Source organism: Camelina sativa, chromosome 9 (genome assembly GCF_030686135.1).
Source record: "Camelina sativa cultivar CO46 ecotype springtype chromosome 9, ASM3068613v1".
Classification (NCBI taxonomy): Eukaryota; Viridiplantae; Streptophyta; class Magnoliopsida; order Brassicales; family Brassicaceae; genus Camelina; species Camelina sativa.
The window spans coordinates 28025301-28040748 of record NC_141888.1 but is presented as its reverse complement, the minus strand read 5'-3'; the positions used below and the strand labels follow the sequence as shown (position 1 = coordinate 28040748).

Below are 15448 nucleotides of genomic sequence, written 5' to 3'. Positions count from 1 at the left end.
AAATAATGTTTTTATAAAAACAGTAAGTTAAACAGTATATTTAAATTAATTTACCAACACAACAATTACTCTCATCTTCTGCAGCATTTTCCACTGTTAGTGCATCTATTAGATGAAAAAAATTGTCTCCACATCTAGGTGGGATCGGAGTGATGCGAGTTTGGCGAGTGATCAATATTTCAAAAGAATTGTTACAATTCCTGTAAATATTCTGATTTTCAACAACTTGGAACTTGTAAAGAAGAAACCATCGTCCTTCTTGCAACACGTCTACGTACTCAGCAAATTAAAGCTGACTTCTGAATTTAGCTTCAATTCTTTTTCCCTAAATTATATGAAAAAACTAATTTCAGATTTAAACTTTAAGGAGATGATGGATATAAATGGATTGTTACCTTCTCATCAACCAAGATCAAACAAATGTAGGTAGGCTGCATTATAATGATTTCGGGTATCCACAGCCTCAGTATTTTAACAGCAACACTCAACCTATCTGTTGATGGATTCAAATCTTCTATGTATGCAACCATCTCCTTGTTTGGTACTTGGTTATTTTTTAGAAAGAAGAAAGGTGAGAGGTTAGACGTTAGAAAGAAGAAAGGAGAATAGGAAGAATGATTGGAAGTTACGTAAAACAATTATGTCAATTTGGTAATGTCAGTTCGAAATTGTTTTAACCAATGCGAAGACTTTGAAAATAACAAAAAACATTTTTATTTGGACTTGCATCCATACATGCATTCGTTCATATTCTCGGTTTGAATTTTGCTGTTGCTTGAATTAAAGTTGTTACTAATCGCATATACCATAATTTTTTCAACGATCTCAATTTCTATTGAAATAAAAATATGAGAAATATGACGATAACAGCTTTATATTGTCTTCCATATAATAGCTTTATGACGATAAGTATTTTATATGTATTGAGAAGACTGTGTATCATACAAAACTCATTAAAGTGAAATAATTTCAAAAAGATGAAAGATAAATATAATAAATTTAAGACTACTGTTACATTTAAAGAAATTTCAAATTAATTTATAGGATTATTGTATGGCGATTGAAATTGTCTTCTCCTTGATTTTCTCTTCCATATCATATCTCTAGGACACCAAACAAATGGTTTTGGAATTTCAGAATAAGTAATTCCTTTGGCTTGAGCAACTTGTGTATTGAATATAATCCATTCCGAGAATTTAGCTGTCGTAGCCATCGGACGATTCATACCATTATCCTCAGGACCATCTTCATTGTAGCATTCCCTAGGTGAAACCTGTTCAATATTTTAGTTAAAAGTAAATCAAAATTACCAAATAAAACATGTTTATATAACGTTTTAAAAATAGATAAAACATGGTAGAATTTAAGTTACACATAAAATTACATAACACGATTTAAAAAAAACGAAATACCCGTAAATCGAATCCATGGATATCTACGATCATAATAGTCCTGAAACATGGCAATCCAAGTTTAGACAAAACTACTATTTATTATTATAAACTATAAATAATTTTTAAAAGGAAAATACAATCGTGATAAGAATTATAATTATAAGAAATTATACCTGATATTATTAAGTATCAAAGTCTCCTCCACAATACCTAAATCAAAAAATTATTATTATTATATTATTATATATGAAACAACCATACAAACAGGTTAATACAATTACTCTGTAGATCTGTAGTGAAACTAATATATAGTAAAATATAGTAATATATAATCTCTGGCTCGCAACCAATATAATTTTGAGATCATGACAAAAGAAACTAATGTAAATCATCATTCAAAATAGTAAAATGTTATACCCTTTTTTAAAGGTGAACCAATAATAACCGAAGCTTGGTGAGATTCGAATGTTGGTTCCCAAGAAAACACTACACGAACAGGAAAACACATTAAATTAGGTGAATAATACAAAACAGTAAGATTTGAAATTTTACTTTCCAAGTAACAGCTACACGAACATGAAAATAAAAGTGAATCATAAGAAACAGCAAAATCTGAATACAATTATTATATATGAAACAACCATAGAATCAGGTGAATACAATTAATCTGTAGATCCGTAGATTATTCATAAACACATTATAGGAACACCAATATAAATTTGAGATCATGACAAAAGAAACTAATGTAAATCATCATTCAAAATAGTAAAATATTATACCCTTTTTTAAAGGTGAACCAACAATAACCGAAGCTTGGTGAGTTTCGAATCTTGGTTCCCAAGAAACCACTACACAATCAGAAAAACACATTAAATTAGGTGAATAATACAAAACAGTAAGATTTGAAATTTTGCTTTCCAAGAAACAGCTACACGAACAGGAAAATAAAAGTGAATCATAAGAAACAACAAAATCAGAATACAAATTAGAAATTGAGAATATGAACGAATCTATAAAACTCAACCAAAAAAAAATGATTTTATACCTTGATTAGAAGATGAACCAACAACAACCAAAGCTTTATGATTTGTGGATCTTGCTTTCCAAGAAACCACTATACGAACAGGAAAATAAAAGGGATCAGTCGATGTATCATTAAAAACAGCAAGATCGGAATACAAATAAAAATTTGAGAACATAATAAAAGAATTATTAAAATTCAAGAGAAGAATGCTTTTTTCGGGTTATGGTGAAAGCATACAAAATCATTGTATTTATAGTTGTAAAGCATCTATATTTTTAGGGTTTCTAGGTTTTTAGGGTTTACAGAAAGACGGTGTTTTCTCATTGGGCTTTTTTCATGCAAAAACCCATAATTTTTATTTACGTGGATCTTTAAAAAATCTAACCTAAGCCCATTAATTACCCAATTTATGCGTGTTATATTATGGTCATGTATCCTTTGATTAAGCGTGAAAGAGATCTTATTCATAAAATTTAGGGATTAATTTAGCAAATTCTATTTGTGCAATTAACTTTTTATGCAATTAGATTATTTCTAATCCGATTTTTGATTTATTTTTAATGCGAAAATAGGTAATTTTACGTCCAGGGGCAAAATATTACAACGTGAAGGGCAATTTCATTAACGGTATAATGGTAAAATTTTGCTGAGATTGAATGTGGGACGTTTTCACTTCTCGTTTAATATAATTGATTAAATATTCTGTGGAGATTTTTTTTTTTTTTTTTGGAATATCCTTTTTAAGAGGATCTGAAATCGAGATTTAACTAATGGTTACAACTCATATAACTTATAACCTATCAAATAATTAAATAATTAATCTTACAATCTATATTATATAGTCTACACAGAAAGATTGTGTACTTCCGTTTTATTATATATGGAATTTTGTAATTTTATGTATGAGAAATAATTATGTTTGTTGTTTGTTTTTATTTTAATTTTTGAACATGTTTGTTGAAAGTGTTTTAATATGATCCGTATTTAGGTAAGATTTTATTTTCAACTACATAATAAGATCTTGGAAATCACGATTAAGTGTGATAAATTACCAAAATTTTATTATTTTTACGCTTAACAGTATATTTTTATGTCTAACAATATATATTTTGTAACAATACATGGAATACTAAATCATTTGAATATTTTCTTTAATATAATTCTTTGAGATATTCTTAAGTGTATTCATATAGTCCACAAATTAATCCAATTAATCTCTAACCTATATTTAATCTATAACCTATTTTGTAACCAACTTATAAAAACTATATAATCCGTTTTATTATATAGAAGATAGTATTCTCTTTTTCCTGATTTTTTTTTTTTTAGTTTAGCTTCAAATAATCTTAACTATATAATGACAATTAGAACGTGGCATTCGCATAACAATCTCTAAATGTTTTTTCTAACCTTAAATTGTACTCCTATATCGTATAAGGATATATAACTTCAGCAATTTGTCATATATGTGATGTATGTACGTACATAAAATATAATAAATTAAGTTAAGTAAAAGTAAAACTAATAAGAGTAAATTATAGTAGTAAATTTTAATTATATCCAACTCTCAGTACGTACTACGTACTAGTTTTCTTCAACCATAAAGGTAGTAGTCTAGAACTCTAGATCATAGTATATGACAATAAACTAATATAACTACCTAACCAACCCCCTAAATTTATGGAGCTCACAATCCAAATAAATAAATAATTAATATTTGTCCGACTAAACACCAATTATGGAATATTTTATATTCTCTGATTAAATTAGATATGAGTTTTCTTTTAAAGTTTTAACCTATATAGTCTTCGAAGAATAAAAAAAACACAGCTAATAGACTATATTTTCCACTACTAATTAAATGATTTATTGGAATTAATCGCATAACCAAAATTATAATCCAAATTAAATGCATATTCATGGGCATGTGCATTGATTATTGTAAAACACAAATCTCTCAAGAAAGTGATGGTTTGTTTTGTAAGCCATCCAATCCATCATCAAAAGAATCTCAAGAATTTTTTTTTTTTAACAAAAGAAAGAAACTTGTCCCCACATGAACATCACACAACCACTTTAACATTTCAAAAATTCGGATTAGTCTCTCATTTAATCATATAGTATAGTATTTTAAATTTTCAAAACAGCAATAACGATGTTATAGAGAGAGATGGAGAAGATAGCGTGGCTGTCTGGTCACTGAGAAATAAAGTAATGTTTTTATAGAATATTTTTGATCAACAAGAAAGGCCCACAAATACAAGTAATCATCAAAATCATGCGAATGAAGAGAGAGAGAGAGAGAGTGAGATGAGAGGAGACAAAGGTAAAGTGAAGATAAAGGAATCGTAGAGGAGACAAAGCACTATTGATGCATCTCTTTCTCTTCCTTTCTTGCTCTTTTTCTTGTTTTGGCTTTACTCACTACTCACTCTCTTCTTCTTCTTCTTCTTCTTCTTTTTCAATAATCCAATGTCTTTTTTACGATATTTATGCTAAAGCTTGCTTCTTTTGATTCTTTGAAACACCATTATTACCTCTTCAATCATTCATTCTACTACACAGCTGTTTTTGATTCAATCTTTCTACAAATTTAGGGTTTTATTTTCTGTTTTTTCCCCCAAATTTCTATAATTGACTCTCACTTCTTCTCTTAGTTTTCTGGGTCAGTTCTTTAATGGTGTGTGAAAGGTGAAAGCTTTAAGCTTTTGTGTTTATATCTCTCTATCTCTGTGTGTGTGTGTATTAGCAAATGGCTGAGATCAAGATTGCAAAAGTAGAACAAGGGCAAACGAAGATTAGGAGTGTTCCTGTAGCTGTAACTCCTGAAGGTTTCTGGTGTTGTCCTTCTCCTGTTGCGTTTCAAAAGACTCTCAAGTCTCACCACTCTCTCACCAAACACAACAAACAGTCTCCTCCTCCTCAACCTCAACTTCCTAAACCGGAGAAGAAACCGTCCTCGACCACCATTAGATCCGTCATCGCCTCCGATGAAATTCATCAGAATTCGGCTAATTCCGATACCGTTCATAGTATTGCTGTTCCGGCGACGGTTCAAGAGAGACCACCGAGACAAAAGGTTGAGACTTTACCTAGGAAAGTTGCGATTGAGTTTGGTGAACCGGGAAGTAGTGATGCTAAAGTGATTTTAGTAGGGAAGCAAGGCTTTTGTGTGAAGCTGAGTGTTCATAAGAAAGTTTTGGTTGATCATAGTAGTTTCTTTGCTAAGAAACTAGCTGAGAAAGATTCTGTTTTTGCTTGTCTTGAGATTGAGAGCTGTGAAGATGCTGAGATTTACGTTGAGACCATTGGCCTTATGTATTGTAAAGATATGAAGCAACGCCTTATGAAACAGAATGTAAGCAGAGTCCTTCGTGTCCTCAAGGTATTGCAGCTTAATCCCTCTCTTAGATTTGGTAACTTTAGAGCTTTAGGGGAATGTCTAAGGACTTAGTTTTGTTATATTGCAGGTAGCAGAGCTTCTTGGTTTCAGTTCATGTATTCAACCTTGTTTAGATTACTTAGAAGCTGTGCCGTGGGTAGGGGAAGAAGAAGAAGAGAAAGTTATCTCATCGATTCTTAGATTAAAAACTGAAGGAGTTGGTGTCACTCCTGTTCTGAAAAGAGTTGCTTGTAATGCTGTGGATCCACCAAAAGAGACGCTCTCTCGCATCATCGAGCTTGTTTTAAGAAGCAAAGAGGAGAAAAGTAGACGTGAGATGAAATCTATTGTCCTCAAGCTTCTCAGAGAACAGAATGGTGCCAATGTAGCTGATAACTTCAACGAAACAATCTATTCCTCTTGCCAAAACTGTTTAGACTCGGTTTTGTCTCTGTTTAGACAAGCTTGTGAAGGAGAAAAACCTGAGACTGATACTAAACAGATAGCGGTAGAAGCGGATAACCTCACTTGGCTGCTTGATGTATTAGTGGAAAGACAAGCTGCAGAGGAGTTCTCAATCACATGGGGAAATCAGAAGGAGCTCGCTTTGTTACATGAGAAGCTTCCTTTAATGTCGCGTTACCATATAAGCCGTGTGACATCTCGGCTTTTCATAGGGATTGGGAGAGGAGAACTGTTGCCTTCAAAAGACACTCGGCTTCTGCTGTTGACTACATGGTTGCAACCTCTGTTCAATGACTATAACTGGCTTCAACATGGTTGTAGATCGTTTGATGGTAAACTAGTTGAGGAAGGTATTGGTCGGACTATACTGACATTGCCGTTGGAAGATCAGCAGAGCATTTTGCTGTCGTGGCTCGGGAGTTTTCTAAACGGAGGAGATGGATGTCCGAATCTCCAAAGAGCTTTTGAGGTTTGGTGGAGACGATCTTTCATTAGACCGTACTCAGATCGTCAAGCTAATGGTTCTTGTCATACAGATTCAACTTCAAAAGAGTGACTATAAAAAAGGGCTGAGTAATCTTTGTTAGATTGTACAGTACTGCGTAATGTAGCTATTGGTTTGCTGATCCTGGTTTCCATAGTTTGGTTTTGCTTGGTTTAGATCTTACCATGGAGCTTTTAGTGGTCGATCTTTGTTCTTGATGTTTTGTAATTTTCAGTTTTCATAATGATGGATGTATATTTCTGGTTCGATTTTATATACAATTTTATATGTTTTTGGTTTGAACTTTTAAGTTTGAAATAGAAACGATTGATGTATTATACATAACTTGAGAAAGAAGAATTAGTTTCTACATCGTTATCAAGAACGAAAGATGAGATTAAAAACCAAAACACACTGAAACTAGTCTAAGCTATCCAAACTTACTTCTGATGTTGGAAAACAACTTGTTGATCTTGTAGCTAACAGATTGACGACGATCTGGTTTGCGTAGCTTGTAGCTCTCGAGATAGATCCGACGACTTCGTTTGTATTCATCGGTTTCTTGAGAAGAGAAGCACAATGACTGAGAAGAACTGGACCCTAGTTCTTTCGAACCGGCCGATATAGTTTTCGGGTTTTCATCATCATCCCACGCAGTTGAGAAAACTAAGTCCGATAATGTTCTCTCCATTCTCTCTAAGTATTCTCAAATTTCAATGTAGGAAAAAGATTATGGATCAATTCGTTATGTAATTGATGTATATATATCGTTAAGAGTCGGCAATTTTAATACATCTCTTAATACGATTAGGATTTGTAAATAATTATAAAGATATATATTTTCTTTTTTTTTTTCTTTCATCAAGGAAAAAGGATTTGTAAAATATATAATTTAACAACAACCAAAAAAGTTTACAAGTTTCAATCCAAAACATTATAAATATTATTAAAACCAAACATTGTCATCAATCTTTTGGTTTAGATAATATGGGTGACTTTGTGGATCACTACGCAGTTCTAGGGTTACCTCCTTATGGAGAAGATAGTTATGGTGTGAAGATCGGCAAGGAACAGATTCGAAAAGCGTATTTGTGTAAGGCATTGAAATTACATCCTGATAAAAACCCTGATGATCCTAACAACGCTCACGAGGAATTTCGTAAGCTCAAGAATTCTTATGATATTCTCATTGATCCCAAATCTAAAGAATTGTTTGATAATCTTCTCAGGGCCAAGTTCGAGAGGCAAAAACATAAGAGAATGTCTCGTGAAGATGAGGAATTTTGGAACAACATTCCGGAAGAAAAAGAAAAGGAACAACAACCTAAGAGAAGAACTCAAGGGGATCCCGAGTTTTGGAAGAAGGTTCTAGAAGAAGAAGATGAAGAAGAAGAACCATCTGATCAATGTGATAGCGATGAGGTTCTTCATGAGAAGGAAACGCTTCGAAATCTTTATAAGAAGGTAAAGGAGATACGTATAGCACACGCAAAGAAACGTGAGAGTCTTGGAAGATTTGTTAATAATATACCAAAGGCTAGACCTAGACATTTATTTCGTAGCAAATTTTCAATGGATGGGTTCGTGCCATACGAAGCCAGAGTGTTACGTCGAGTAAAGGAGGCCGCCGAGAATCATAAACGATCTTCTTTCTCACAACCGGGATTAGTCTGATAATTTGTGAGTCTTATTTTTTTTTGTGGTAATTTCTCATCTTTCTCATCAAAATATTTTTTTATTTTGGTGGATTATTTATTAATTTGATCTTTATCTTTTTCTTTACATGTCACTCGTTGCTATAGGTTGCTTTGGTTAATTAGAAGAAAGGGAAAAAACGTGATTTAGATTACACACCAAACGCTTGCTCAGGAAAACACATTTGAAACACAAAAGTAGTGTGAAACGAGGTGATTTTAAGCGTGTTTTCAATCTAAATACCCGTTCTTTATTCACGTTTTCATGAATAATTTCATGTTCTTTATTCATTTTTCATAAATACCCGTTCTTTATTCTTGTCTTATTAGTTATTATATGGTTATATCACATGAAAACATGAAATAACCATATAATAACTAATAAGACAAGATATCAGTTTCACCGCATCGGGTTCCGTTACTAAGATCAGGATCAGTCGCTACTCGGAAGTCAGCCGACCAACGACACTAAGCAAGAGCAGATTCAATACCAAAGGTTGTTTTTTTCATCAATTTATCTCTTCTTGAATCTTCTTCTTTTACATTTTTCCAGTATCCATCAGAACCAAAAAGGTCGGCTTCGGTCCGGGTGGCATTAGAGAAAGAAAACCAGAAAGAAACAAAGCAGCAACAAACTAGCAAGAGCAAACAACTACTCAAGGCGTTGCTTAGCCGACGCAAAACCAAGAAAGACGACACTCTCTACTCTACACTTTCTTGGACGAATACTGATATGCCAATACCGGTTCATCTGCGGAAGCGCTTTACTAAACCGGAAAATTGTGAATTTCATTTTTCTTTTTATACACTACAAAATATAGAGAAAAAGTATATATTTTTATGTTTATATATATTTTCATAGATGTTTTAATTTGTTTACATTAAATTTATTTGTGTTACCACATACTTTAAAAAAATATATATTTAAAATTATATAAAAATAATTGTCTATTTTTATTAAATAATTATTTGTATTAGATATTTGAAGATCGCGGGACGACCTGCAAACCTGCGGGCATAACCCGTTAAAATACACAATCCGTTTGGGCTAGGCCTGCAAAGCCCGCTTTTTAATGGACCTAATATTTAGTGTCCATGTCCGCTCCGCTGAGATACTGTTTAGGTTAGGCCTGCCACGAGCATCATGCCCACTTGACACCCAACTAATATACCTTAAACGGTACAGTGGTGATCATATTTGTGCCAAAGTGGTCTTTAACATAATTTTTATTGTACATGTAGATTTTTTTTTTGTTACACCAAAGGTCCATATATATATATATTAATATTAATAATATTACTATTATTTCCATAGGTTTGACATTGATTATACATAGATTTCCTAGCATATGCATTTACAACCTGTGGCAAATGCTAAGTCGCATGTCCAGTTGCACCCAGGCGGACATGGCTGTTTTTGCGGATATACAGTCACTTGGTTCATCATATGCGAGATGGGTTTGGGCTGCAGCAGACTTCGACTCTCAACCATTCCATAATTACGTACGCTTAAACCTAAGAATAAAATCATTGCTATTACTATACAGTAAAAATATATTTTCAAATATTGTTTCTAGAATCGTTCAAATAAGTTTCATATACTGAATCATATAGATTAAGAAATTACTTACCTGTGAATATAGCAAGGAGATAAAGAAAAGTGAAAATGTTCAAAAATTTATTCATTTTCACAGAAAAACTTTTGGTTACGAAAGAAAAGATGGAATGCAAAGAAAAATAACAATGTTGAATTTGATAACTATCACCCTTATGATATAATTTCTTATATATAGTTGTATTTTTAGTTTTAAGATATGTATATCTTTTTTGGTATGATATCATTTCTTATCTTACTATATAAAGCTTGGTTTCAAAGTTACTCATTGATAAAATTTTGACATTTGTCAATTGTATTAATAAGATGTTGACACATATAATTCTAGATTTACTTATTATCTAAAAATTATAAAAGTACTAAACCTATCATAAAAAATGTTATATACATAAATAACAAAAACAATTTATTAATATATTCAAAAAACATGTAACTAATTTCTAATTGATTTAAAGAATCTCTTTTCATATTATAAGATTTTTTTCATATTTTTATGCATAATTGTTGGTTGATTTCAAATTCTATGATTATTTACATTGTGTAGGCTTTTACATAATTAGCTGAATTCTTTTAGTATATAAAACTTGGTTTGCAAATTGGTGATTAATATGATAGTAACATGTGTTAAGTTTATCGTCATCGATAAGTTTTTGACAAGTGTCAAAAAATAAATAGAAAAATTACTAACAAAGTTTGGTTTTCAAAATTAATCGTGAACGTGAACGTGACATGTGTTAATTTATAGACTTAAGATATTAACTCAAAATAATTCGGCAATCTGAGCATGACACATGTTAATGTATTGAACTAAGATTACCACACATGTCAAAATGAAATATTTAGTTTGATCTTCTGTGACATGACATGTATCATGATTTAGTTAATAAATTTACATTATTTATTTCATTTTTATATTGTAAAAAAATACTCAATATATTTCAGTAAAAGATACGTAAAATGAGTATTTGTTTTTTTTAATACTTTCAATTTCTTATGTTGTAGTATATTTGAATTTTTTTTATTTTAGTTTATATTGTGTATCTTTAAATTATTTAAAATTCATATATCGTCGTGCTCATATATATATTTTTTTCTCTCAGTTTCTAAACATATATTGGTTGGTCATATTAAGGTGTTCATAGAGACATTTAATATATAGTGATTGTAGCACCCCGGTTTCAAAAAATATGATGGTGCATACAAAAATATTTAAAAGATTTGATTTGACCAAAAGTGCATCTATCTTTCTGTTCAACCATCATGAGAGAACTCTACAGTTAAGTGCTTGAGCTGTGAAAGTTTTATGATAGACTATATTTGAGGTAGTAATTGTTGGAATTATGCGAGTGAGGAAAAAACACGGTGAAAGATCATGTAGTGATTTTTAAGATCTGTAAACAAGTCTTAGAGAAGACGTCCTCCCGAACATAGTGTACCGACTGTCAGATAAAAGTGAGCTCATGGGCCTAGAGAGGACGTAGACCCCATTTAAGAGGTGGCGGTCGGAACGTTGCATTGATATAGAGCTTATTTTAATAATAAAATATCTTTGAATGTAAAATTATATTTTTAGTTGTAAAATACTCCCTCCATTTCAAAATATAAGATGTTTTCGAAAAGTTTTTTGTTTCATAATATAGGATGTTTTCAAGTTTCTATGCAACTTTTAGATTAGTTTAGTATTTTATATTATGCAGTATCGTTTCTGATTGGTTGAACTTGTTAAAAGTAAAAACTTCTTAATCTGCCTGTTTTAGTTAAAACATCATATATTTTGAAACGGAGGGAGTATATAGTAAAATTGGATGTTAATAAGATGACGGTTTGATAGCATGTTTGCATGTCAAATAATTTGTGAAAAGATTATGAAATCATAATTTAGACGAGATTGTGAAATCAGGTTTTGCGATAATAATGATGAGTATTTGGTGAAAGTTTTGGTTATTAATAATTTAGTTTTAGATTATTATAATAATTATTATTACTATAAGAAATTTAAATTTACAAATATAAATTAGTGTATTAAAAGAAAAAATTAATATAAGTTTTTTACCTAACAAAAAGTATAATATATATATATATATATATCTACTTTCTAATAATAATTTATATCTATAACAAAATATTAATATAATTTTTTGTTAAATATAAATTTATTGAATAATTTGAAAACCCGCACATTGAGCGGGTCCTAATCTAGTGTATATATATGCCAATAGGTTTAAATAACTATGCACACTACACATTTACTACAAGTCAAAGTAAATCTTTTGGTCAATATTTTTATTTTCTAACAATTAACATATTTACAATTTAATAATCAAAATATTTATTAAATAATGACCAATTAATTTGATAGAAAGTGACTAATTGTGAAACATTAAAATGTAAATGTTTTGACGACTAATTATAAAAAATGGTAATTGTCTGAAATTAATTTTTTGATGAAAATTTTTACTTTGAATTATAATAAATGTGTAATAATATGGTAATTGTAAATATGTTTAATGCATAATTATTTAGACCTAATGGCATATATACATTAGCAGATATCACTACAAGAAAAACTAGTTATAGCCACAAATCAACCACAATTTTTTTGTAGCCATAGTATATTAGCCACAAACCAGACACAAAATAACGTTGTGGCTAATTCGTAGCTAAGTTGTAGCAAATTTGTGGCTAATTAGCCACAAACAATAGTTTATAGCTAGTTGCGACTAATTAGCTACAAATTAGCAAGAGAATAATATGTGGCTATTTAGCTACAATCAAAGCTATAAATTTATCATGGCTAATTTGATAAATACTGTATTTCTTGTTAGTTGTAATTTATTTGTGATTACTATGTGGCTTTTTTCACTCTAAGCCTCAAATTGAAATCCTAAAAATACAACCACTAAACTTTAAACTTTTAAACATGTAAACAAATATAAACAATAAATCCAACACTTATAATAAAATAAAATTTCCAAATCTAATTAATGCTTAATTATAAATAAACCATATACAGATAAACATGTAAAAACTTTATACTATGTAATATTTATATATTATATATACATATGTACCAAAATATATATCAAAATCTATCACCAATTACAATACAAGAATAAAAGAACAAAATTATCATTTTCTAACTTTTATATTCTAATTAAAGAATGTATGAATTTCTAAACACAAACAATATGATTTATTTTTAAAAGAATCTGTAATAGTTTCGGATAGCTACAAATTTGTTCGTAGCTAACTGGAAAAAAAAGAAAAGATTATGTTCTCGGTAAAGTTTTGGTGAAACAAATTAAATGATATAGCCACGTAGAGCCACAAAATATTTCGTGGCTACACAAATAAATATGAAAACCCTGGATTCCCTTCTATTTTACTTGCCTCTCTCTCAAATATATCTCGGCTGTACAAAATAAAGAAGTAGATCTGAAAACAGACGAGATTCAACTCCAATCTACCCTATTTTTTCTTTCTCATCTTTCTTATTATTGAAGAACAGCTGCAAATGTGACTCTACGTATCTCCCTTCAGCTCTGGCCTTTATCCATATTCAAATCTAATCTCGAAGGTTCTGCTTTCATATCTACATCTGGAGTTTTAGTTTTCAGTTAGTTTGATTTTGGGTTTCACATAAGTTTTTTTATTTGGATCTGAGACTTGTTTTTGGTAATCCGTTGGAAATTTTTTAGTTCTTTCTTCTTCGAATTTGATTTCAAGTTTTGTTTGAATTTTTTATTTGGATCTGAGTCTTGTTTTTGCTTAAAGTCATATTTTTTACTAAGCTTGTTCTTGTCTTTTTCCAGACGGAGGAGGTTTTTCCAGGCGGAGGAGGTGGTGGAGAAGATGGGGTGGTAGTGGAGAAGAATGAAGAGGAGACAGTGAAGAAGCTGATTTGTGAGCGGACTCATTAGAAGAGGTGGTGGTGGTGGTGGAGGAGCGGTGACGGTGGAGGAGGAGAATAACTGAGAATATATTTGTAAATATTTGAAATTTTAATTTGTTTTTTGTATTTATTTTTAATTTAATTTTTAAAATAAATTATTTTGGTATTTTTTTTTAAATAAAAATTTGAAATTGCCACAACAAATTTTATGGTTATTTGTGTCTAATCGGAACAATTAGACATGATCAAATTTGTTGCAAATTTGTAGCTATTAGCTACAAAACCTGTTGTAGCAATTTTGTGTCTATATTTCCGCAAATAGACACGAAACAAAATAGCTACAACCCTATAGCCACAAATTTTTGTTGTGGTTTTTCGAGGATATAAGCAATATAGCCACGAAATATGAAGCATGGTTACAAAATATTTTGTGGCTTTAGCCAGATTTTCTTGTAGTGTATTTATCAATTTGCCAACACATTTATTCACCACTACAAACCTGTGTAATGGTATATATATATAGAAGAATATCTTACTCTTCCAAACAACAAAACTAAAATCTATATCTTGTTTTCTTAAAAAGAAATGCTTTCAAAGATGAAGTTGGTGGTTTTCATGTCGTTCTTGCTCTTTTTTCCATTTTGTTCCTTAGGTAATATTATAATTTTTTTAATCATCTAATTAAATAGTTTTATATTTTTAATATGAAAGATCTATTATGATTATTACTGATTTCACACTTGTGATCTAATAATATGGTTGCTTATTTAATTCACCTTTTATCTTTTAGGGCTTGAAGAGAGCCATGGAAATGGAGTTCTTCACACCAACCAACATTCAGTAAATATGGTAATTAATATCATTAACAAAAATGCATATTTTTCATAGATACTTATTTTTCTATGATTAATAATCCTTATTTTATCCATTTTCAATCACTTCAAAATAAATATACAATACTTTCAGTCACTTCAACATAGATATACATATGATAATTATTGTGAATTTTTTCACCAAGCAAAGAAATAATATAGGTTGAAGAGAGTAATCCGAAAATGATGGATTATTTGAAAACAAGCTCAAACCCAAGCCGTGGTCAGACGATAAATGGATGGAGGAGTCATGTGCGGCGGTCGCCATCACAGATGAACGATAAGAATCATCAGACAATAAACCTTTGGGGTCGTCCGGTGCGACCACCACCACCACAGATGAACGATAAGAATCATGAGACAATAAATATTTGGGGTCGTCCGGTGCAACCACCGCCACCACAGATGAACTTCAATAATCATCAGCCAATAAACTGGAGCCGTCATGTGCGACCACCACCCCCAGATATGAATTCGAAGAATCATCTGACAATAAACGGTTGGAGTCGTCCTGTGCAACCACCGCTACCGCAGATGAACTATAAGAAACATCAGACAATAAACCTTTGGGGTCGTCCTGTGCGACCACCGCCACCACAGATGAACTACAAAAATCATGATGATGA

At 31.0% G+C, this 15448-nt stretch overlaps 1 protein-coding gene and 2 long non-coding RNA genes across 3 annotated transcripts; 2 read left to right on the top strand and 1 right to left on the bottom strand.

The window, feature by feature from the left end:
* The first annotated feature begins 4529 nt into the window (after positions 1–4529).
* LOC104711622 (BTB/POZ domain-containing protein At3g50780) lies at positions 4530–7052 on the top strand. Its single transcript, XM_010428319.3, has 2 exons — positions 4530–5803; positions 5889–7052. Exons 1-2 carry the CDS (start codon positions 5171–5173, stop codon positions 6819–6821), a joined length of 1566 nt encoding a protein of 521 aa, XP_010426621.2. The 5' UTR covers positions 4530–5170; the 3' UTR covers positions 6822–7052.
* A 2588-nt stretch (positions 7053–9640) lies between these two features.
* LOC104711620 (uncharacterized) lies at positions 9641–10259 on the bottom strand. Its single transcript, XR_755368.2, has 2 exons — positions 10075–10259; positions 9641–9958 (listed from the first exon to the last, which is right to left on the bottom strand). It is a non-coding gene; the product is annotated as an uncharacterized LOC104711620 (long non-coding RNA).
* A 3187-nt stretch (positions 10260–13446) lies between these two features.
* LOC147938897 (uncharacterized) lies at positions 13447–14118 on the top strand. The gene is made up of 2 exons (XR_015566542.1): positions 13447–13635; positions 13871–14118. It is a non-coding gene; the product is annotated as an uncharacterized LOC147938897 (long non-coding RNA).
* The last annotated feature ends 1330 nt before the right edge of the window (positions 14119–15448 follow it).

Coding starts and splice junctions, on each gene's coding strand:
- LOC104711622 (XM_010428319.3), top strand. CDS start 5,171: ATGGCTGAGATCAAGATTGCAAAAGTAGAACAAGGGCAAACGAAGATT. Junction 5,804..5,888: donor GAGTCCTTCGTGTCCTCAAG/GTATTGCAGCTT, acceptor GTTATATTGCAG/GTAGCAGAGCTTCTTGGTTT.